Source organism: Lathamus discolor, chromosome 3 (assembly GCF_037157495.1).
Source record: "Lathamus discolor isolate bLatDis1 chromosome 3, bLatDis1.hap1, whole genome shotgun sequence".
Taxonomy (NCBI): domain Eukaryota; kingdom Metazoa; phylum Chordata; class Aves; order Psittaciformes; family Psittacidae; genus Lathamus; species Lathamus discolor.
Window position 1 is genome coordinate 82,281,709 of NC_088886.1, and position 25,567 is coordinate 82,307,275.

A 25,567-nucleotide genomic window follows, 5' to 3' on the forward strand; every position below is an offset into this window, starting at 1 on the left:
AGGCCTCGCGAGAGGGACGGCGCGGGCCGAGGGACAAACCGCCCCGGCGCGCGGCGCGTTGCCGGGCAACGCCGAAGCGACCGTCGGAGGGAGCCGCGAGCATGGCCAAGGTGGTGGTGGCAGGTGAGGCGCCCTCGTCCCGTCATGGGGCAACTGCCTCTCTCCTGATGTGCCCCCCCCCCCGGGGTGACCCCCTCAGCCTCTTAAACACTGGCTGAAGAGGCTGTTCTGCCTCAGAAATTGCCCTTTCTTCGCTGGCTCATGTGCCTGTTCCGTTACTTTCTTGAAACTCACAGGATGCTGGTCATGTAAAACTGTTAATCAGTACGATTTAAAAGCGTTCGGTCTGTATAAGCCCTTATCAGTTAATGTCACAACATCTTGTGTTTGTGGTGATGTCGCTGTGTCCACAGGTAAGGCTAACTGCCCTTACTATGCCAAAGCTGAACTCCTGGCGGACTATCTCCAGGCTAACTTGCCGAACTTCAGGGTTCACAAGATCACTCAGCACCCTGACAAATGGGAGGTAAGGGATTGTGAGTCACATCCTTGCTAGGTGCCCCAGGGCTTGGCTCCAGCATCTCATGTGTTAGTGTTTCGATATGTGGATAGAGGTACTGCAGAAGCAGCTTTGGATGTACAAGAGCTAGCCAGGGGAAAGGTTCAAATGTTATGAGAGACTGGCATTCTCGTGAGCCTTACCACGGGAAGATGGGCACAAATTGTGGGCCAGCCTAGAGCTGTGTTCTGTCAGTAAGAAATTCAAGTTTATTTTTTTTTTTTATTATGTGTAAATGGCTGCTCATCCTGTAAATCTTTTGCACACTGTGATTACATATGCCTTCAGAGTTGTTACTTATCAAGAACATTTCTGGCATTCAAGGGCTTTGAATGACAATGAAAGTATGAAACTAAGCCTCACATACTTGTTTACAATGTGATGGGCTTTTCTGGGTACTTTTGTTGTAGACGTGTTGCCATAGATCCACTGTAGTCCCTATGAGGAACTAAAAAAAGATACAGCATTAATTCATGGGATAGACAGTACTGTAATGTTTCTTACCTCTTCTATTTGCTTGACACCCCAGCCAAGTAACTCAAATAGTTAACTGAATAGCAATTTACCTACATTCTGCAGTTAAATAAGAATCCTTGGATTACTTGCTGCTTCACAACATTGCTATTTTCAGTACCATTAAGACAACTAAGCACAATTACAACAGTAAAACCAAGCAGGAGTTAGACCTTTTGCAGAGATATCACAGTGAATCACCATGCCTTGCTTTGTGTTATCCCCACTACTTTTCATGCAGTGATACATAAGTTGTGAAGCACTTGATTCCATGATTCTGTTTTGACAGGAAATAAGAATGTTTATAACTGTGACATTTAATTGTTATCAAATGTGGGAAAGCATTAAAACCTTTTGGTGGGGATGTTTACATTAGCAGTGGCTTCATGACATTTGTGAAATGAATGGATGGGAACACAGATCTTCTCCTATCATTTGGAGAGAACTGTTGGACCGTGGAGGAAAGGGTCTGCTTCTGGGAGGACTTAATGATTTTCTGGAATACACGCAGGTAATGAGCTGCCTTTAATACTGTAAACAAATATTTTACAGTTTCTTATAACACTGTCGTTCTTTTTTCATCCTTGAAATGTAAATAGAGCTATCCTTCTAATGTTACCTTGCTGTGTTTGGGTTGTTGTTTGATTAGAGATAATCCTTTTTGTTCTTAGCACTATTATGGCATCACCTCAAGGATGTTGAGTGAGGAAATGTTAAGTGTTGCTGAGGAGAACCTCCAGGAGTATATTGAAATTGAAAAAGAGGAGGAAGAGATTAAAAATCTTATCAAGCCTTTGCAGATCTGGATCACCAGGTGAGAGTAAGAAGAATATCTAAGAAGTTTCACTCAGCTTCAGAGGAAAGCGCTTTTTCCCATCACATATAATAGGTGTAGTCATCTGAAGTTATCTGTAATTTGCTGATTTGAATCAGGTTCTGCACCCCTCACTATAAGCATTCAGTATATAATTTAGAAATCATTTCTACTTTTCTTACATTTTGCACCGGGTTAGTTGAGGGATGTGAACAGGCAACATTTACACCCCAGATCATTTTAGTGAAAAGCAAGTATTTACAAAATAACCTAGGAATTTTGTAATGCAACTATCTTTTTGTTTTGTGAAATACTTATAGAAGTAAAGTGTCTATTGCAGTTGTAGCTTCAGAAATGTCTTTGTTTCTGGTAGTCCTAACAGAGCCTCTTTTTAAAAAAATGTGGTTCTTTAAAGACAACAGTTTTTAAGTGGTGTGTGAAATGTATAGAATGGAAAAACCTTCAAATGAAAGGAGGACCCAACTGTTGTAAATTTTAACCTCTTAAAATGACAGAAAGAGTAATCCAAATTAATGGTCTGTTTAAACATAAATACTCAAGAAAGATCTTTGGTGTTATTTCTGTACTTCTTCCAAACAAGCAGTGGTTAGTTGTTAACTATAATTTTTCTATCTCACTCTCTTATCAGTGCATCATCTCCAATCTGTTATCACCTGATCCCTCTGTTGGCAAATGGAGAAGTGTTTGGCATGACCACAGAAATCAGTATCCATTTGCTTGACACTGACCAGTTTAAGGAAATTCTTTGTGGTATTGTAATGGAAGCTGAAGACATGGCACTCCCACTCCTCCGCAGTATTTCAGAGCACACTGAAATAGATGAGGCTTTTATCCAAGCCGATGTTGTCATTGTTCTTGATGATGTCCTCTTAAACTGTGAAGTCCAGTCACTTGGGAACTACATAAGAGAAGTGAGTGAGATCTGTCAAGTGTATGCTCCCTTGATTGAGAAGAATGCCAAGAGTGAGGTCAGAGTAATTTCATCAGGAAAAACCTTTGTGAACCTTAAGGCGCTGATGATTATGACATATGGCCCATCCATTAAGCCTAAAAATGTCATTGCCATTGCGTCAACCTGGGAAAGTGCAACTAAAGCCACGCTGGCCAGGAAGCTGAATACAAATGTAGCAGGTGACTATTTACGTGTTCTGGTAACATTTGGAGAATTCAGTGGATGGACACCTTTGGGAATACATTGCAGAACACAGTTAATATGCATAAAGTGCAAGCACAGCAGAGCACCCTTTATACTGAATTGAATGGCTCTAGGGAATGCCAGGGTGTGACTACCATTCTCTTGTGCTCACTGCTATCTGGATCTGTGCCTGATCCCATGAATGTCAGTTCTTTTGCTAACTCTTGGATACAGCCCTGCCATTCTGATGCGTATTTCATGCTGGAAATACGCTAAGAAGAACTGAGCTGTGTTGCAGGTCAGGAACTAGCACTTCAAGATTACATTTGCATTCTGCAGCACATTGTTATTTTGGAGACACACAGACTAGCTGCGAATAAACACAACATGCTGCTGTGCAGATAATGATAGCATAGTAGAACTGTGTTGTAGTATTATTTCTGGGTTAATTAGCTTTCTTCCTCAGGTCAATTGTTATAGCTTGGGTATATTTACATGGTTCTGCACTGCATAGCAAAAGTGTGCTTCAACGGTCTGCTCAGCATCAGCATTCTTTCAATATTACAGAGATAGGAACTGGTCATCAATGACAAGTCTAAATATTTTGGAGCCTAATAAAATAGAAAAATAAGTGAATCGGCTAAATAGCCTATCAGCAGGTTACTTGAGAAATTCCTCTTGTACCAAAGTAGGGAGATATTTTTGTCTTAATAATTTTTTTTACTTAGGATTTCTATTTTTGCATTTACAGGATTTTAAAAGGAACATTGCTGTATATTTGTAACAAGATTTGTTTTGGTTCTGACAGCTAAGTATTTACTAGGTTTTTTTCTGTTACATACAATAACATGATATAAATTTGTCTTTTCAGGAAAAGTTCTTTTTTCAGTATGTGATGAGATTTCGAATGTTATAGAAAACCCTGTTGCTTTTTTCAGATCAAATGATTTCTGCTATTGAGGCAGAACACTGAACTGAAGAATAATTCATCTTGAAAGGGATTTCTTTAGGTCATCTGGTCCAGCCTATGTTGTGAAAGTATTTGTCTGTGTCTTCATTAATCTACGTACTTTCCTCTGTTACAGGAGTTAAAAACGTGATTGTCTGGGGCAATATTACTGGCTCTAACTACATTGATTTGTCACATGCAAAACTTTATGGATATGACTGTGCTATCTGGGGCCCAGCTGATTTTTCACGTCCTTTGTTGAATATGATTTATGATAGGTACAGTACAGATTTTATCTTTTTTTAAGGTAAAACTAGATAACTGCTTTTAATTCATGGTTCTCTGAACTGTATACTAAACATCAAGAAAGGTTCTTTGTTTTCAAGATTTGTCCTTACTGATTAGAGCTGTGCATAATAAAGGAAAACTCAAACTGAAGTACTCAGTCTGCCACAGAAGTTGAGAAGCTGAGTTCTGACTTTTCTGCCAACTTTGTTGATAACTGTACTTTCCTACACATTAAGTGTGCTTCTCTTCTATCATATCATGAGCTGCCTGTAAGAAGTAATGGAAGTCCAGACTTAGATGTCTAGTATGCATGAAGAAACTCTAAAATAATACTAAACATATATCTACACCTTAAAGTACCTGTATTCCATTGAACGTACAGCCTGAGCGCATTAATATTGTCATTTTCCCAAAACAGACAATTTGTTCACATACATAAAAAAGATACCTGGCACTATATAGCTTCTTGTTGAAAGTATCTGAGAAAGGGTTAGTGGTGTAGTGGGTGTAGTGAGAGGCAGCAGATATGACATACACTAAGGCCTGGCTATCTGAAGCTCCCACTCTGATCTAAACCTAGCATTTACTGGACAGCTGGGATTTCTTTTGTTCTACACTTGTCCTGCGCCTAGCCCAGGGAAATTATGGTTCACAGCTCGGTCCTTGGAGAAGACAGTAATACATGTAAATAGTAATGATAGAGGTTATGACTTGAGTAAGTGACCTGACTTTCACAGGTAAGTAGTGCTTGTTGTTACCTTTTGAGCCACTGTTTGTTAGACCCCATTTTTTTTGTCTTTCGGCACCTTCAGCAGTGAAGTCTGAGTAAGTTTTGACTATTTTCTTCCCTCAGGTTTAGTTCTTTCTTTTTTCTCTAGACAGCTAGTCTTCCTGCAGTTGCCTTAGTTTTCTCTTCCTTTTTTTTTCCTTCACTTTTTTGTTGCCAGCGAATGGATCCACTCAGAATTGCAGTCTGCACAGAGTTCACTGAGTTCCCAGCTCTGTCGCTATGGAGGACTGTTACCTGCTCACGCGGTGGCCACTGTGCTAAGATACTGGTATCATGGCTCTCCTCCTGAGGAGATCGTTTCTGTGGGAATACATACTGAAGGTAACTACTTTTGCGCTACATATTCTCTTGTAGATTTCCCCAGTGTGTATAATATTTTTTATTCAAGATTTTTAATTTAATAAAAACTTGTAAAATAATCATGATATAACAGGAGCCTGAGAATTTGTTTCAGCATAAGAACTTCCAAATCTAAACAATTTTGCACTCCAGCGCTTGTGATTTGATGCTCACTTCTTAAAAGCATCTCTTAGGTTAATATTGTCTTGTTGCAGGTTGTCTCTTAGTCTTTTAGTTTAAGTGCTTTCAGGTGTGTTTTGTGCAAGGACTGTTTGTAGTTCTTAAATCCTAAGCTATGAAAGTATATTCTTCTTGTGTAGTTATGTACCTCAATAAATGGAATGTTTCACAACAGCCATTTAATTCTTGTATGAAATAAAAAAAAAAAAGAAAGAAAAAAGACCCCTTTTTAAGATGTAAAATTCACAGCAATTGTGTTACAGCACAAGAAATATATGGACCTGTTGGAGTTGGTCCAGAGGAGTGCCACTAAAATGACCAGAAGGATGTTAACACCTCTCCTATGAAGAAAGGCAGAGAGAGCTGAGGTTGTTCAGGCTGGATAAGAGAAGGCACCAGGGGGACCTGACAGCAGCCTTCCAGTACTTAAGGGAACATATAAGAAAGATGGGGACAGACTTTTTAGTAGGGCCTGTTGCAATAGAGAAAGGGGTAATGATTTTAAGCTAAAAGAGGGGTGATTAAAACTAGATATAAGGAAGAATTTTTTTAAGAAATTTATTAAATTTATTAAGAAATAATGGTTGTGAAACACTGGCACAGGTTGCCCAGAGAGGTCTTGGATGCCCCATGGCTGGAAACATTCAAGGTCAGATTGGATGGGGCTCTGAGAAACCTTATCTAGTTGAAAATATCCCTGGTCACTGTAGGGGGTTGGACTATATGCCTTTTAGAGGTCCATTCCAAACAAAACTATTTTATGATTCTATGATTAATGTAAATCTCAATAAAAAAGAAGTGACAGTAAAAAGGGAACTCAGTGTCCATTTATACTAAGATCTTACGGATGCAGACTTTTGCAAGTTTGTAGGACTTAATCTTGACAGTGGTGAGGATGTGTCTTTTAATCAGAAATAATATGTTTGGGTCATATTTTCCCTTTTCTTCAGGTCGGTTTTGTGTTCCTGAAGGTATTGTCTTCTCTATGCCAGTGAGGTTCCAGAATGGTAACTGGGAAGTCATGACAGAGTTAAAAATCAATAAAAAGACCCAAGATGTTCTGGGATGCTTAGCCCATGAGCTGATTCAGGTGACTATTTCTTCTATCTAATAGTATGCCCATTCTGCCACCTATGGGTACATCACAGTATAATTTTGAATACTGAGACCTTGACGCCGAATGTTAGACAAACTGCACACATGCACTTAAGTATAATAAATGCAGGTATTTATAAGTGTAAGGTACTATTAATATATTGAAATGAACAGACAACTGTTCTGTTGCCCAGAAAGGAAATGATAAGTTTACTTATGTGAGTGTAGAATTTGCGCCCCAAGTTCTGCAAGTTTTGCCAAACAGAAATATGAGCTTTAATTTAATGTTTCTACATTCCATGTTGCTGATGTTGATTTTGCTTGTGTAATATTCAGAGTAGTTTATATATGCCAGAGACATATCTTTTGGGATCTTTATAGCTGTGATTCTGCATGAATGAAGGACAGATTTTATTAGAATGAGGGATTTTTCAGAAAGTACGAAATTGGCGGGAGATAATTTCATCATGAACTTCTTAGCACTTAGTGAGATAAAAATAATTTGACTAAATATAAAATACTAAAAAGACTGGTCCCAAGCTCTACATTCTAGCTTCTATCAGATTTTGGGATCTTCAGCCATACTAGTAACATGTAAGGATTATTTGATTTTAACATATTTTAAGTTTGTGCTACAAATTACAGTGGATGAAAACAATGAGTGATAGTAAAGCTGTGTTGTTTGGTTTGGGTTTTGGTTTGGTTTTTTTGTTCGGTTTTCTTTTTTTTTTCCCTCCATTCTTTATTCTTTCCATTCTCCCATTCCATTATTTTTTTCCAATAGGAAAAGCTCGTTGCACTAAAGGAAATACAAGAAATGCAACCATACAGAGGTGATAAAATCACTAGTTAAAAATATTTGCGTCAGGGTGAGTTTTTCTTCCCATAAAAGATCAGATCAAATTTTAAGTGTGAATTTAAGTAATGTATTCTTATTTTATGTCCCTTTCATTTAAAATGGATATAAAATCGTTCAGGAATGAGTATAAATAAGTGTTTGATGTATCCTGACTATGCCTGGAACATGGTGATAGTGGGGGCAAGCCTGCACGGTAGCAACCTTGTTTTGATGAGGTTTTCTTGTGTCATTCACAGATCATGAATATAAAATCTGAGTATAAATAATACGTTTAGTATTACACATTTTATCTTAGGTTATTAGTAAATATAAAATCTTTTTAACCCAAGTGACTCTCATTGGAAAAGCACTTTTCACCATATGTCCTACTATATGTTTTTGAAGCTATTCTTTACTGTATTTTACTATTCCATACTATCTAGAAATCAAGCGTTAAATTTCTAACAGAGGGAAAAAAACATGTAAACTGGAACTGAAACTTCTTATTTTTTCTGTTTGTTACAGTACCAAATAGTTCATTCAATATCTTTAGTCTATAAGCCTGTCAGAAGAAGAAAAGGTTGAGACACCCGAAGACAACAGGCTAAAAAATGATATATTCCTACTTTCTATAGAGAAGACAATCTCAGTAAGTGGCAGCCACATCTGCCACTTCTTTCAGTTACAATAGATGAAAAACCTTTTAAATACCCCTACATTATATATTATGAAGCTATTTCCTTTGTTTATTAATGACACACCAAGTTTATCTTGACTTAGGTTTTTGAAATTGATGTGATGTGAGAAATTGCAACTAAAAATCTATAGAACAACTCCAACATCCCTTCCTAATACTGAGAAGCACATGGAAAAGCTATAGGCCACACGATACTGCCAAGTTCACTTCCTGAAGTGCCCTGCGTATCACTTTACACATGTAAGTATTTAGGAGGCTGGCAAAAATATGTACTGTTTTTGCTCTTCTTACAGAAATGGAAACCTTGCCTGCTGGCTTATTTTAACGAGAGCTGTCTGGAGGAGAAATGCTGAAAGTTCCCATACTAAAATGATGCTTTCCATTGCTCAAAGAAAGGCTAAACATTGTCACAGTTTTTACAGTGTCTTCCTTGTCAAAAACCTGGAAATCTGTAGGAAGAAAAATGTTTCAAAAACAGTGTGAATATAACATTCTTTATATGGAGCCTTTAATGAGTCTAGGATTTCTACTTCTTCAGACCAGTAAAACATTTTGAAAACATCGTTTAATGTCTAAAATGTTCATATTTTGACAATTCAAAGCAAGATTGGGAGTAGCACATAGGAGTAGCAGTTTTATGACTCCAGATTCATGTCTCAGATGTAATGAAACACAGTACTGTGTAAGAATATATATCCTCAGGCAAAGCTGATATTTAACACAAAAATTTAAGTGCATACAACTCCTTAGTGACAAGATCGTTTTTGTCTCTGTGTTTCTTATTTATTTCATGAGTTTCATAGGGACTACTCATACGTTTTAAGTCAAACATGGAATCAATTAAGTCCTTGTCTAAACAGAATTACTGATGAACTACTTGCACTGGCATGTCTTTTGGTGTCTTAAAAGATGTAAACTGTTAAATGAAATATTATTGTAGTTGCTGATTTTTTTATCGGATGTGTTTAAAGCAAAATAAAAGGTTTCCTCTTCTTTGAATCAGGTATCAATAGTTGGAATACATGAATTATTTCCGTTCAAGTGGAGGTTCAAACTCTGAACAGGGGTAGACATCTTCTTACATGAGAAAACCAAGAGGAGTTTATTTGCTATTTATTAGCTGACGTGTACAGAATTAGAAGGAGAGTCTCACTGCTCTTAGGAAGAGGAGATCGGAAAGCTGGGGTATCACAAGGGAGTTGGATGAGTGTACTTCCTTACTGTATATGAACTGTATATGGGAGAAGCAACATGTACAGTATCTGATATATTGTTACAAGTATCTTCACAGAGGAGTTCATGTGGGAGTTGCAGAGACAAGTGTTGTAAAAAAGTCTTGAAGAAAGTGGCTAGGAATCATTCATTTCAGGAAGAAGCAGTCTTCAGAGAATTAGTTTCTAGTGGTGTATGCACAGAAAATTGTCTGAGTCTCTGAGGAGCACCTGGAGGCAGATGTCTTAGGGGAGCATAGCAGGGAAGGATGCTACCAGCAGTCTTTACAAACTACTTGGTTTGTTCTGTAGCTCCTTACCAAGACAGAATAGGAAAAGTGAACTTCTCTAATGTGTATTTACATTTGTGGGGTTTGGTTTTTTTTCTATACAGAATATGATTTGGCAGTCATTTACTCTTTGAATTCTTTGGAGGAAGTAGTTCAAACAAGCTGCAATTCAAGCACCAACACTGCATAGCTCTTAATGAGAAGCAGATGAACTGTTTCTGCAATATATAAGCATCCATACCAAACTTCTGGGTCACTACCTGAAAACCACAGGCAAAGAATTTTTTCTCAGAGGTTGGGAGGAGAGAGGCAAAACAAATGTCTTGGATGTCTCTTGTATCCTAAATTATTCTAATTAGATTTGCCTCATGGCCTGCATGGAAATTCAGGTCTTTCCTTGTGTAAGCATAATAGAATGGAAAAGTTCCTTTACCTATCTTTTGCTTAGGAGAGAAAGAAAGAATAAAAATAATATTAAAGCTAAAATATTCACAGTTGGTTGCAGCTGTAGAACAGTCTGACTTGGTCATCACTAAGTTTGGTGCTTCTATGAGTAATAAGTAATTTCTATAAGTAATAAGTAAACGGTACACATTTTTTCACAAGTTACTAAGTAATGATATGTATGTAGGATATTCATAGCATTGATGAATCCTACTAACTGGGTACTAGAGTAACTGTTGAAAAATGTATGGAAAGGGCTTTAAGAGAAGTGTATGTCTCACAAATGTTGTATATATGCTGCATAAACACTAGCACTTGGGTGTACTGACAAGTGTGTAAGCTTTATATTTGGTCTAAAGAATTCTTACTCTAGGACATTACCACTAGGACTTACTATTTTTCCCTCTTTGTGTAGTAGCACCAACTGTTTGCTATGGCACACTGTGCTTTCTGTATTATTGTGCCAGCTTCCACCTCCTTTTCAGTCTCTATAGCAACATTGTTTCTCAGCAACTTAGTAAAGGTCCTTCAATTTAGAAATATTGCACTCTACCCATAAGAAAAATTTGCTTTGAAACAGAGATCAAAGGAGTTTTATCTTTAATAATTCAAGACATTTATTACTAATTAATTAGTGTTCTCTGTTTTGACTGCTTAGACATTACCTGATACTTTGATCTGGGCCTTTGCCAGGCATTTGTTGTGAAGAGCATTCATTGAAAAGCAAAACCTTTAGAACTGTGTCTTGAAGTCAGCTTTAAAGTGCTATAAAACTAAGCTTTCTCTGGCGGTGCTGTCTGACTTCTGGGCCTTTAGTAAGTAGCTGAGAGAAAGGTAAGCACTGTTACTGTATTTAAGAGAAGGCAATAATTTCAGCCTTTGAACAACATAGAATGTTCTTACCCTTCACAGGAAACAAAAGTAGTTTATTTTATGTACGTTTAAAATGCTGATCATATGCTGTCTGATTTCAAAGAAGGAAAGCCTCTGTGATCAAGTCAATCTATTGGAAGATTTCTTCCTTACTTTATCTGGTTTGGCTTTTTCTGTACTGTAACTTAATTATGTAGCATACTTAAAAATTAATTTTATTTGCTTAAGTGCATATGCTGAGAACTTATATAGGTAAACTAAATACATATAAGTGATCAAACGTTACTTTTCTTGCACATTCCAATGGGATTCAAAAATAAGTCTACTCTTGTTCTGCACATGAGAGTATTTGTGTTAATGGGATTGGGGTTTCTAATTGTAAAAATTTACTTCCTGTCCATTGGTAGTTACTTTTAAAAGTCTGCTTCATTTTGTGGAGTGGTTTTAATTATTAAAGGGCACATGTAACTGAAATACAGCAACACATGGGCTGAAATAGTCTATCAATGAACAGAATTAGTTTATAGTTAATGGCAAGCAGATACTACTCCTACTTTCATGTTATATTCATTATGAAGTAGACGTGTTAACACTGAAGTAGACACTGTTCATGTCACCCAAGCACTCCTACTGCAGTCAAGATCTGGACTCTCCATAGACTTTTGTATATAAAAATGTAGACTTTACCTATGTTAATAATGCCTTTCATAATTTTCTGGAGGGGAGGGTTGATGGGAAATGATGTTATGTTGCACAGTGACAGCCAGTTTGGTAAAACACATAAACACATACTTAACTTTGAGACCATGAATACCCTAGTACTAAAGTATGGTATGTTTATCTATATGGGTAATTTAAAGGTTAGGCATTGTTCTGTACTGGATATAGAAATTGTCATCGTAATGTAAGTATCAAATACAAATAGTTTATGCATGCTGTATAACTCAGTCAAGTCAGTGGATCTCTTCTTATTCGAGTGAGCAAATTCTAATGACTGAGTTCTAATTTAAGTGAGTTTAACTTGTGTATTTTATACATTCGTCCTCTTGCTTTGTTTTATGTAGCTTTGGTGGAGGGAAAAAAAAGCAGGAAAACATGAGACAAACTGTGTGTTTGGAAGTCTATAGTTTGCTACATGTAGCTTTCACTAAACACTTATGTTTAATTCATTGCTTAGAATCTACTGATTTCACTCTTTTCCCTATATTGACTTTTCTGTCAAGCTGTGCAGAGGAATATACTACTGCACCTATTTTAGGAGTAATTGTGTCAGCAAAGTTGCATGTGTATGTAAATTTTGGGCAGAACTGTAGTCTTACACAATCCAGGCTTGAGTCTAAACCTTAGTAAGGAATTAAATAGAGGAATAGTGAAAAAGAAACATAGTGGAAATTCTGCCAAAAAAGGATTTTAATAAAAATTGTTGTCTTTAACGAAGAAGCTATTAAAGTAAATCTGTATCCCATCATTTTAAAGTATTTATAGGTTATTTAGAAACTGCAACACAGAACTGCAGCTATTGCTAATTAAAATGGTGAGAAGCGTATTTATGACAGACTCAATAATTACAAATCATTGAATATTTATGCTTCATAATTGGCAGGTATTCTGTCATGTTTATGACAAATGATCAATGACTTACTGGAAGAATGTAATAAAGTGAACATTTGAGGAAGTTCAGTTTTAATATCAAACCAAATTTATTATTTAAGCTTTAGATAGTTTTCAGCTATTGTATTTTTATTTATTCTAGCAAATTGCCTTTTTTCCCCCCACTATAAGCCATATATGTGGCCTTTTGTAACTTAGATCTGTTATATCTAATGTTTTTCAGCTGTAACAGTAACTGATAGTTACTGGACTGAATTCATATTCGTATTTTAATGTTTAAAAATATATTGGAGTTTCAAGTGCTAATGAAATAAATCCTGATGGGAGATATTCAGTTTTTATTATTATTAGGGACATCATTTTTGCTTTCAGGGTTGTGTGAAGAAGTAGATTTATGGGTACGCTTCCTTTCTCCCCTCCTTCTCAGCCCCAGAAGAAATAATGTTGGCTCAGCAGAAAACTTCAGTTCTTTTTGAACATTTTAGAAAATAGATTTGTGACTAATTGCAATCAATGAATCTTGGGAAGAGTCTGGTGTAAAGGTGCCCTCTCTGACCCTGAATTTATATACTATGGATTGTGTAGTAATCCTATTTGTAAACACTGGACACTTCAATACTGGAAGATCCTATTTCCTGTACTTGAAACTATTTTGGCGCCTGTTTTTGCCCTCATACTGTTTTGCAGTTACTAGAATTACTCCTACTTTATCGTGAGCAGACAGCATGCAGTTTTCTGGAGTTTCTCTGCACTTAGCACTAAAATGATTATGTTGTTTTATGTAATTCTGTTTGGTTTCCTTTCTGGAATGCCTCCAGTAATTGTTCAGATTAAAACGTTTGATTTGAATGGTTTGGTATGTCTTTGCCTAGAAAATGTGGGTTTTCACTTTAGTTTATTTCGTTATAGAATGCCTGATGCCATCTGTTCATTTCCAATGGATCCAGACTTGCAGGGTAAGGATTTTAATCATTTTTTCCCAACTTTTCTCAAGAAATATCTCTCTGTGTGTTTGAACAGAAACTACTGAACTGTGATGAAATCATGCAACTTTCAGAATCTCTGTGTTGTAGCACATAAGTGACAAATTACACAGCTGTGATGTCCCACCTTTATTTTTGGATCTGTCCTGGTACCTTCCTTGCTGTTATTGCAAGGGCTCATGGAATGGTCAGGCACTCAGGAGCCATGTTCTCTGACTTATAATGTCTCATAAGGGTTTGTTTCACATATTCTTGAATAGGCATGAAGGATGGCCATACCCTTCCTTCCTGAGTGCAAAATCTTAGCAGACACTTCATCTGCTAGATAGCAAGTAATGCAAAATGCAGAACTAGCAGGTAATCAGCTGGAGATGTTGGAAAACAATGCATTGTATGTGTATAGGAATTCCTTTGCCAGCTTCTCAACAAAGGGCATTTACCACTCTTGAAGTGAAATTTGTCCCACTGCAGAATTATTCCATGCTTGTTTTCTGTCCAAAGGGGAAGCTCCATTGCTATGAGAAGTGAAACTTTGGTGTCCCTAAACAGCCTCTCATAAAAACTAGTCCTAAAATATTTTGTATTTTACTTGGTCTTTTTTTTTTTAATTTTATTTTGTCTGCTGTTTTACTTGTGTGTTCTCACAAGTTAATTCTGGAACTGCTTGACAGGCACAGAATGCCCTACTTTGAGGCCACATTTTTTCTGTAAGGATGGACCTTAAGTGAGTAGCAGATGGCTACTGAAACAGATTCCCTCCACTTAGTCATCTTGCACATGAAAGGTGTTTGAGTTGGATCATGTGTATGTTTCTAGCATTTGTATTTGAAAATAATCATTTGGAATTTAATCCATAGCCTACTGAGAACCGTGGGTGTCTTTCTGTCACTTTAAAAAGAGCGTTGGATCAGGTTACTGGAGAAAGAGAACTGATGATGCATTGAAGTCAAAACCGATTTTTCACATTGTATGACATGCTACACGACATCTCCAAATAATATCACAAAACATAGCATGACATGAGCAGGACTAAACAGATGGTATAGCAGATATTGGCTTATTTCTGTATCTTAGGCAGCATCTGGGAAGCAGCAAAGCCCATAATTTGCTGACTATTAATATTAGTCTGGTACATTTGTAGGAAACCATTGCACACAGATTGGCTTGTTTCCAGACTAAACAGGTCCAGAGTTTCTGAGTTATTTCTACTCAGTTATGCATATTTGTTGTTTATCTTTGACCTTAATCACCTGTGAGTAACTCTTCCTCTCTGAAGTACAGGGAAAAAGAGTCTCTTAGGACAGGAGGATAACTGACAAACCCCTTTCTAGTTTCTAAAGCTTTGTGAACAAATCTTTTTAAGCCTTTGCCTCCCGCCTCCCTCCCCACTTTTTGTGTGTGTCTTGAAGTTCTAGGAATGTGTGTAAAGTATCAGGTATAAGCCGTTTTTAGAAGCCCTTACTTCCCACTCTGGGAAACATACTTCAGTGATGTGACAGAAATGAGCTGAAATCATGGAAGGGTATGGGATTTAGTCAAGCAGTTTGGGTGAGATTACTAAGCAGAGATGTCAAAAGCCAGTTGCTCTGGTAAATTGTTTTTCTTCTGTGAGAGCCCCAGATGTTAATTTTGACAGAAAATTTGTTTAATGCTGCAAACATAGGCTTTCAAAACAATAACCCTGCTGTGCAGACTGACAAACTGTTCCTTGTAGAAGAGTATCTCTGATCAAGAAACAGTGTTGGCTGAAGAAATATTTCATTTTGATCTTGGCTTAAAGTATGCACAGTGCATATCCTTTCTTCTGGTCCATGGATAGACTTGATTCACAAAGAAGCAGGTGTGCTCTATAGGTGTGCCCAGGCACAGCTACAGGTTGGGCAGAGAAGAGATTCAGAGCAGCCCTGAAGAGAAGGACTTGGGGGTGTTGGTTGATGAGAAACTTAACGTGAGTCGGCTTCAGTGCGCACTCGCAGCCCAGAAAGCCAACCGTATCCTGGGCTGCATCAAAAGGAGTGTGACCAGCAGGTCAAAAGAGGTGATCCTGCCCCTCTGCTCTCATGAGACCTCACTTGGAGCATTGTGTGCAGTTCTGGTGTCCTCAACATAAAAAGGACATGGAACTGTTGGAGCAAGTCCAGAGGAGGGCCACAAGGATGATCAGGGGACTGGAGCATCTGCCGTATGAAGATAGACTGAGAAAGTTGGGGCTGTTCAGCCTGGAGAAGAGAAGGCTGCATGGAGACCTCATAGCAGCCTTCCAGTATCTGAAGGGGGCCTATAAGGATGCTGGGGAGGGACTCTTCATTAGGGACTGTAGCAACAGGATAAGGGGTAATGGGTTAAAACTTAAACAGGGGAAGTTTAGATTGGATATAAGGAAGAAGTTCTTTACTGTGAGGGTGGTGAGGCACTGGAATCGGTTGCCCAAGGAAGTTGTGAATGCTCCATCCCTGGCAGTGTTCAAAGACAGGTTGGACAGAGCCTTGTGTGGGATGGTTTAGTGTGAGGTGTCCCTGCCCATGGCAGGGGGGTTGGAACTGGATGATCTTAAGGTCCTTTCCAACCCCAACTATTCTATGATTCTCTGATACATTAAATACCACTTTTACAACCCATCATGTCATAAGACCACTTTCCCCACAAAGCTATCTGATCAAGTGCATATTTAGTTCTTTTGATTTTTAGTTAAATATTTTGTTGTGTTGTTTTGGTTTGGTTTTTGACAAACCACCATTGTAACGTGTGTTTATTTTCTTTCACAGAGGCTTTCAATGATGTTCAGAGCTCAATCTACAGAACAGCCCTAAAACTACGCTCAGTACAAAGTCTATGCCAGTGTCAGTAGCTGAAGAGAATCCTGTGCTTTGACAGTGAGAAGAATCTGTAACAAAACTTGTACTGCTGTCACCATGAGTTATTATGCTATGTTTCTCTCTCATTTTCCACCTGAGATTCTCAGAATGTATTACAAGCACTTAAGAGCTAGATAGTACTTCAAATTGATTTTTTTTCCCCTTTTGAATGTCAGTGGAAATACATTAGTAAAATTCTAAAGGCATGGGAGAATCAAATTATTATTACAATCTGCAACACTGCTATGTAGACATCACTGGCAATTATGAATCATTATCTGTATATTCTTATTCTTGTTAAATGTCAAATTCTCATGTGTTTCTTATGAGTCGATTTATTGGAAATGATAGTGGAGCATCAAAAATGCATTGACATGAATAATTATTAATGCTATAAGTATTAATGAGAAAAAATTAAATGTGATAGAACACAAACCCCACAATCATTCTCCCTGTCACCTAGCTACTGGATGTAAATTCCATATTGAACTAAAACGCATGGAATTTTTGAATTTTCCACCTGAAACAGTCTTTTGCTGAAAATGCACAACACTGTAAGTGATGTCTTCATAGAATCAGAATGGTTTGGGTTGGAAAGGACCTTAAGATCATGTAGTTCCAGTCCCCCTGCCATGGGCAGGGACACCTCACACTAAACTGTGTCACCTAAGACTCCATCCAACCTGGCCTTGAACACTGCCAGGGATGGAGCATTCACAACTTCCTTGGGCAACCCATTCCAGTGCCTCACCACCCTCACAGTAAAGAACTTCTTCCTTAATTCCAATCTAAACTTCAAGTAAGGTCTCATGAGACCAGGGCTGCCCAGAAAAGACGACTAGTCTGTTGGTCTTGACCGTATTTTTGCATTTGGGCATGCCCTTCTATAAATGTATTTAGTCTGATCTCAGCCTGATGTGGTAAATTTGCCTAGTGCTAATTCACACAGCTTTATATTAGTTTTGTTTCCTACTCCTCCATGTCTCCTGTAAGCACTCACAACATCTGTCCCAGTTACTCTCCTCCTCCTTGAACACTGGTGACCAGAATTGTACATGGTTTTCCAGATTGAGGTTCACCAGTGTTTCACACTGATATTTCCCCATCTGCGTTGGAAAGATCATAGGACATATTCTAGGTCCTCTGCTTCTTCTGGAGTCTACAAAATATCTATCTATACATAGAATTAAAGTTAGGTCTATAGTTTGGATGCAGTTAATCATGCTATTACCCTCTATAATTTGGTTGCAGTTAATCATGCTATTTTATTCCCTTTTTATCTATCCCAAAATCAGATCCAGGGAATTTTAGTTCAGCTGTTCTATCTTTGTAGCCTCACAAGTTTTGCTACATCTGTAGACAGCAATACCTTTCCCAGATTATTTCTTTTTAAATACTGCATGCTGGTTTAGACTTTATCTAACAGACTTGTCTTAGCTAGACACTTCTAATAGAAAAATGGTTGAGCTTCCATTCATGAAAAGGCAGGGATTCTCATTCATTTCTCCCTTAATTTTTCCACAGTGGATTTGATTGATGTTTCTCTGATTCAGCACACCCTGTCAAGAGAACAGAGACAGAGGGAAAAGCAGATTTCTCTGAAAGTGCAGCAGATCTCTGGAATGCTGACAGAACTGTTCCAAAGGGCGAGGTTAGAAAAACCAGGCCAGGTAGATCCAAGAGCCGCTGATTTCACATTGAGCCTGCTAGCTGCAATATATGACAGGTGAGAGGATGCACAGATGTAAATCCATCACATAGTATTGCTAGGCTAAGTCTGTTTCTCACTCCCTTACCATTTTGGTATCAAACTTTTACATTTTGGTGATGTTTTTCTCGGTATACACAACAGGAGTAGTTCAGCTATAGCAATATGAGGCACAAAGCTTTATCAGAGAAAGTGGTCAAATGTTTCCAAAATTATCTAGAAGCCCAGATTTCTGCCAGTCCATGCTAACTTTTTCTGTAAACAGTTTTACAGGGAGTAGCTCTTCTTTTGGCTGCCAAGATTTTTTTATATAGTCCTGAAAAAGAATGCATATTTGCTTTTGAATTACAGTACCCATAGAAAGGTCAAGAATTTGCTAGTACTTTTCATTATTCACTTTTCTCCAGCTTAAAAAGTTCATCAGCTAATTATGAAACAAAAGTACAGTCTCATAACTAAGCTGATCAGCTAACCCCTGTGAAGACCAAATAGTTTCTGTGAATAATAAGAAAGCAGCTCACAGGGTATACTTACCTTGTGTATTGTTTGTGAATAATGAATTAATTGACCAAACATGGGTTGGGTTGTGACCCATTTAAAAGGCAAAGGCTAAGTTAATTTTGTAATTTATTCACCACAGATGAAATTTATTCCATTCTACATCAGAGCAAAGTTTTTTACAGAAAGTGAGATGTAAGAGGTCTGCAGGACTTTTTCTTCAATCACTGGTCATTAATATGACCACTACTGCTTATGGTCCTATGTTACGGGTTTTTTTTGTACTTAAAAAATCAATTAAAATTAAGAATAAACTGGTGTGTATGAAACATCTGGAGACATCAAGAGTATGTTGTAATTTGTGTGCACTGTATGGAAATGATTAAAAGAATCTTCTTAACAGGACTATCTTGGTCTTTTTTCTGGTTTCTTAGGACAGTGTGCAATTTTACTATTGCTGTAATTACTTTAAAATAAATTACAAGTTTCTTGCCATGTATGTAGGCTATTTTATATAGCCTACAAAGCTATATTATAATTTTCTTCTAATCAGGGCATCCCTGTAAAGTGCTGTTGTCCACTGTGAGCACTGGAAAGTATTTAGTGGCAAGAGCACATAAGGACTTTTCCCCATTTTTGTGGTGTCTTACTTAGTAAAATTCCATAAACCATCATGAGGAGTTGTGTTTGTGTACTTTAGTTTTAATCTTGGACATTTTTTCTATGAAAGTCATGGGAAAACTGAATATATAAATTCAAAATCTATCGGATTTTGACTAACAATTTCCCATGCAGCCCATGCTCTAGGAAGTGTATCGTAGCTTTATGCAGTATGCTCTGGAAAAACGCAATTTAGCTAAAGACACTTGAAGACAACTTTCTGTAATGGTATTTGGAAGTGCAATACTGCTTTGCCAAGGTAATATCTTAAATATAGAATTCCAGGATTTCAATTCATGTCTGCTATGTTTTCACATAAAAAACCATTTTTCCATTAGGTGCCTATGTCTCAAACTTGGGTTCTAACTTCTGTAGTTCTAACTACATTCTTTGTGGTCAGACACTCAAAACTGAAGTCTTGCTCCTGCATATATCCTTTTGATAAAGTTGAGTTGCAGTGAAATTAAAGAGAATCAGCCCAAGAGTGGCTCAGTGAAGATCTGGGGCTGCCTGATGTTATAATACAGAACCAGGATTATAATCCTGCTTTCTCTTTCATATTTCAGAAGGCTTTCCACAAATGAAGAGCAGATTTTTTTTTTTTGGACATGCCTGTAAATGAAATGAAAATGAAATTTTACTTGAAATGTGAAGTCTTTAAAGGAGATGCTGTCTTTTTTTTTTATGATTGCATGGCATCTTGAACAGTTAACTCTAGTTATGTTCAGTGACAAAGGGTCCTAGACATAAAATACCACTAAAATGTGACATCAGTTGTGTACATATAAAAGGAGAGGAGTCTTGAAGGTTTCTTCCAATGTAGCAATATTTTTTTCTTCAGAGGTTTCAGTTTTTACATTCTCAGTGATTGTGGTGTATCTTATTTTATTTTCCTAGATCTGGAACAGGTTATATCAAAGCTAGATCTGCTGCAGCTGCCCTAGTTGCCCTTTCAGGAGACACTCTACTGGCTAAATACAGAGGTGGGAAATGTATGATTTTTATACACTGCCTAAAAAAATGAACATTGATAAAAATCTCCATTGTGGTTTTTTTTTTAATTTAAAAGAGAATACAACTCTGCCGTACAAAGAGTAAACTATGTTGACTGCTTAGAGAAAGGCTGTTGCAAGAGAACACTTCTTCATCAATATCCTTAATCATCTATGCATAAAGACGAATGAAGATCAGAACAAGTCATAGTAAAGTTTAAGATAAGTAGAGCTTAAAAATGAAGGGCAATTTCTTTTTGCCTAGCAGAGAAAACCCAGAAAGTCTCTAATTTCAGATGTCATTGAATTAGAAAGCAGTTTTATATATTTGATCCAGGAAGCTTTTTAACATTAGACAAAAATGCTTAAAAAGACTGAGTAAAACAGGTAAAAGTAGTCTGATGCAATGTGCAGCACAAAGATTTCTGCTTGGATTAAATGCTCAAAATGGAGAGCAAACGGACCACAAGTGGCGTATTGGCCTCATATTCCCCCACTGCATATTGTGTAGCTCCTTCCAAGTAACAATTGGAATTAACAGTTCACAATTTAAATAGGGCCTATCTTGTATAAACAAATTTAAATATTTTTCTTACAGTCATGAAATTTTTTCCTTCATCCTTACCTGTCTTAACTGCCAGGAACAAGGAATTGTCATAATATCCTTGCTTTCCTTCTCTTTTCCCTGCCTGTAGGAAGAAATTATTGTCCCAGCAGTCACTGAACACCTGTTAGATAGACATTAAGGGGAACTTCCTTGAGGGGTTTATTTGGTAAACTGCAGTCGTCATGTAGGTAGTTTGAGAATGAGTAGCTAGAAGACACTTCAGGCTCTGCCAGGATTCCAGTTTCTTTCCTCTGGTTGTTTTCAGCTTTCTTCCAGTTTTACTCTACCCCTGATGGGAAGATGGCCTTGATCACCCGTAGTGCCCTGAGAAGCCTACTAACAGACTTAAATCAGGTAATGCTGCGGCAGTGCTGTTACACAACAGATCTTGAACGAGTATCCTAATCTAGGAGAAAAAATACATGGTTTTATATCCAGTTACATTATCAGACTAAAGTCAGTGGGGCGCTCTGCAGACATAGGGAGCTACCATGAGAAGTAGATAAAAGATTCAAGTTCTACAGCTTTTCTCAGTCAGTGTCACCACTTGCATCAGTACCTCTGTGCATTCATTTTTTCTGGAGCTTACATGTCCTGGGAACAGCTGCACACAGCTGTTCCTAAAGTGACTCCAAACTTCAGATGTTTGAACTCACTAGAATAGCTTGCAGTTGCAGAAAAATGCCTTAGTATACATGTATTTCCAGCTGAACTGGTGCTGAAAATGAGATCTGAAAATGACCCCTGTGGTTAAAACCCAGTGTCCTTCAGTATTCTAGCATGGCAACATAGCATGTTGATCCATTTCAGTAAGTGAGCTGGAAGCAAATCATTCTGACACATACTTAACTATGAAATTGCATGCTGATGGTATGAATACGAACAGGATTTTTTCAGAACAGTGTGTAAAATGGCATTTCTATAGATACTTCACCATCTGTGTGCTGTCACTATCTCAGCAGAGCATGATGGGAACATCTGCTTTTTATTGAGGTGTTTTTGAGCCTTTCTTCTTGATGCAGATACCAGCCATTGTGGGAGAAGGCTGCACTCTGTCTTGTGTGGAAATTGCAACTCGCAGCTGTTTCCATGGGGTGAGTGAAATTATGATATCCTGTGAAATGATTGTCAATGTTGCTGGTTGATTAAAATTGCAAGCATATCACCATATAACATACACCAGTATCTACTTCTAAGGGGCAGGACTGATTGTCAGTCTCACAGTATAGGAGGATTTATAGCTATAGAAAAGGTCCTCAGTAAGACTACTGAAGATTTGCATTTATTGCAAGCCTTTTAGAACCCAGTAACATTTTACATGAAAATCTATGCTAGCAGAGTCCAATATCAGCTTTTATTAAGAATTATAGACGAGAAACCAGCTCTTTTGATGTAAACGGCTGAACTTGAGACATGTATTTTTTCCAGGTTCTGAATTCAGCAATTGTTGAAGAAAAATTCATGTCTTGGCTAAGATCTGAGCCTGCTGTTCTTCTGTGGCTCCCTACATGTTACAGATTATCAGCCACAGCAATGGTTTCGCACCAAGCCAGATGTAAAGTCTGCAAAATTTTCCCCATTACAGGCCTCAGGTGTGTGAGTAATTACTGCAGTCTATAGCATCTACATATATAGTTCTTACCACTGTTTGCATACCTTACAGGCTCTAACTGCTGTATTAAGCAAAATCTAATTTAACAAGTAAGATATGGAAAGAAAGAACCATCACAGCCTAGTGCTCAAGCCTGCATCCTGCTTCTCTTTAGCTCACTAGCAGACATGATTATGGAGATTTACTGAAAGTAAACTGGTAGTTCAGTGGTAAAGCAAATTAAACCTGTGTATCTCATTTCTTAGTTCTTTATCCCATAGTCAGGTGTATCAACTGGTTAGTTAAGTTATTCATCTTAGCATCTTACTGATCTAAGTAATGGTACAAAATGGACTAATGGTATAAAAAGAACACTATCCATTACATACTGACCAGAATGTTCAGAAAATCATTTTACTATTCTTCTCTCCTCACTAATAGCAAGCCTGCAGGTTTAGTTTTTGCATTTTTTTTGTGTTTTTTTTTAAGTTGCAAATCCTATGTCAATAATGTAATGATATTACAGTTCCATGACAGCAGCAAATAGAGGTAAGTTGAGGCCTCAGAAACATATGAAGATACAACTGCATTCTCAGGAACTGTGTTAGAAAAACTGTTTCTTCCTTGAACTGGATTTTGATGCAGAAATAAATAATACCAATATCATTATTGGGTTCTGGAGAAGACCAGAATAAAATAACTCTTGAATTCAGAGAATGCTGAAGAAAGTTGTTGGTCTAACAAACGTGCTTCTCTGCATTTCTGAACCCAGGGATCTGTATTTCCAGTAATTAAGCTCACTTACACCATATTTTTACTTGTGGGGAAGTAACTTAATCCTTCTGTTTTCCCTTACAGGTATCGCTGTCTGAAGTGCCTCAATTTTGACCTTTGCCAAGTCTGCTTTTTCACTGGCCGTCTCAGCAAACCACACAAGAGGTCACATCCTGTTATGGAACACTGTGTGCAGGTGGAGTCCCATTGTACTGATTCATTTCCCTATTCAGGTTTTTCATGTAGGCAAGTAGGCAGTAGACTCTTGAAGTGAGTTGATTATGAAATTCTGTGTATATTACCCATAATGGGCATGACATATTAGTGAGTCAGGAAAAAGAAAAAAGGGGGCTTCTAACTTTAGATGGAGTGCTTAGTTCTGAATAGAGCCATGAAATGTCATAGTACAAGTCCTCTTCCTAAGGAATTTTATAGCAAATTTGCTATTCTCAGATTATCCTTAAACCCGAGGAAATGACAGCCAGTGTGCCTCAGTGCTTCTTCTTCTCAATCCCAATGTGGACTCACTCAGAAATTGATTAATTTTAAAGTTGTACAAAATCCTGCATGAAATGTCATTTATTTCAGAGCTTTTTCACTTTATTGCAAGCTATTTGGACTCATTTGTCTCTGTCAGGGATGCAGCACAAAGGGGCGGCATGGGCCCAGCTAAGTTCATGTCACATATTTGGGCTCTGTTACAGGGGCAACTTGTACTGTCATCACACTGGTGGTAAAGTTCAACACTCTGAATTTGTGTTTGGAAGATGAGTTTTGTTTCAAAATGAAATCCCTTCCCTCTCCTATACTGTCTGACATTAAGCTTTCCCATATTATTGCTGCAATATTGCAACTGGATCACTGAATTTAGATTTCCATTATGAAGCCTTACCCTAATATTAACCATGTTTTGTGGTTTTTTTTTTTTTTTTTTTTGCTAAAATCTACACCAAAATTAAAAAAATAAGCTACTCACTCACTATGACAGATAACATTTTTATCTTCTTTGTGTGGGACATAGAAGAATCAGTGGTAAACCACTTTTCCCAAACCTTCCACTCTTGGCTGATGCTGTCCTTGGCTGCATAAGTTTTCACATTGTCTTTACCAGGGAGTGGGCTACTGAGTGGGGATTTGAAATACCAGCGTCGTTTTTCCTTTCCATGCTGACACCTTGTGGTAATGTTATTACCACGTTGAGAAATTTCTAGGAGACATGCTGTTTGCTGTCTTTGTGTTTCCCTGTTCAGTCTGTCAGGGCTCACCCCATGTTCTGCAGCAGTCACTTCCTGGGACAGAATTGGTTTGTGTCTTTGTATGATACAGCTGCTGAGCTTAGTTGTTGTACCTGAGCCTGACACTGCCGTGACAAATGGAAGTGTGGGTTTTACTATAATGTATGAGAGCAGGACGTGAGGCACAGAAGGCTGTACCTATTAACACTTCTTACAAGTATAAAAGTACTTCTGCCCATTGATTAAGAGGGAACTTTGATACTAGTCAGGCAGAATTATTGTTGTGACTACAAGTTTAATCACTGTAGCTACCAGAATACTGGATTAGGCATTTCCAGGCTGCCTCATTTTGGCCCAGGCAGAGTGTTTTGCTTACTTAACAGAACTGGAGGCATATTTGCCTGTGGTTCTGCATTACTATCCACCTCAGCTCCCCTTCCAGGGCTCAGGCAGTAGCCATGAGCCTCTTCAATTGTTGAAGAGGTGGACCTTTGCTTTCTTATGTCTTGTCTTTGCCTTGGACTGTGTCTACTTCTGGGCAGTGTCTGTTTGAAAATTCACTTGCTTCTTTATTATCCCTCATTCCAATAGATGTCAGCAAAGGCGAATGCAAAGCACTTTCTCCGCACCATCAGAAATAACCTGTTTCAAGGGCGCTGCAGAAGAGAGGAGTCTCAGAGGAGGGCTCTGGAGGCAGTGGAGGAGACGTACTTCCATACGCACAAAAAGTCTTTGTGAGTTTCTGTTTCCAATGAGTTTATGATCTCTGAATAGTATGCCAGGCTGTGGACGTTGCTTGATGATGTCCTTTGAGTAAGTGATTTTGTTATGCAGACACCATGTCATGACTTTTCCATTAAAAAGGGAGAGCATAAATGGGAAGCTGCTGCACATTGTTCTGTAGCTTAACCATGATTATCATGTTGACAACGTAATGACCAGTTGCCTTATAAAATATAACATGCTTGTGTCTTATTTCCCTCATTCCTTATGTCCTGCCTCTCTCTGTGCCATTTT

General features: G+C 37.8%; 2 protein-coding genes across 2 annotated transcripts in view; both read left to right on the forward strand.

Moving 5' to 3' along the window:
- Positions 1 to 71: 71 nt before the first annotated feature.
- On the forward strand, positions 72 to 7,607 carry MDH1B (malate dehydrogenase 1B). Its single transcript, XM_065672749.1, has 9 exons — positions 72 to 123; positions 414 to 526; positions 1,449 to 1,583; positions 1,744 to 1,886; positions 2,536 to 3,038; positions 4,128 to 4,269; positions 5,227 to 5,390; positions 6,539 to 6,678; positions 7,468 to 7,607. Exons 1-9 carry the CDS (start codon positions 102 to 104, stop codon positions 7,534 to 7,536), a joined length of 1,431 nt encoding a protein of 476 aa, XP_065528821.1. The 5' UTR covers positions 72 to 101; the 3' UTR covers positions 7,537 to 7,607.
- A 5,935-nt stretch (positions 7,608 to 13,542) lies between these two features.
- Positions 13,543 to 25,567, forward strand: part of DYTN (dystrotelin) — a 63,787-nt gene continuing 51,762 nt past the window's right edge. The window contains exons 1-9 of the mRNA XM_065670112.1: positions 13,543 to 13,603; positions 16,396 to 16,470; positions 18,010 to 18,211; positions 20,249 to 20,334; positions 21,216 to 21,304; positions 21,973 to 22,044; positions 22,379 to 22,542; positions 23,400 to 23,511; positions 25,142 to 25,284. Of these exons, the coding sequence (XP_065526184.1) occupies positions 13,558 to 13,603; positions 16,396 to 16,470; positions 18,010 to 18,211; positions 20,249 to 20,334; positions 21,216 to 21,304; positions 21,973 to 22,044; positions 22,379 to 22,542; positions 23,400 to 23,511; positions 25,142 to 25,284 (989 nt within the window). The 5' untranslated portion in view covers positions 13,543 to 13,557. The remainder of the gene's footprint in view (positions 13,604 to 16,395; positions 16,471 to 18,009; positions 18,212 to 20,248; positions 20,335 to 21,215; positions 21,305 to 21,972; positions 22,045 to 22,378; positions 22,543 to 23,399; positions 23,512 to 25,141; positions 25,285 to 25,567) is intronic.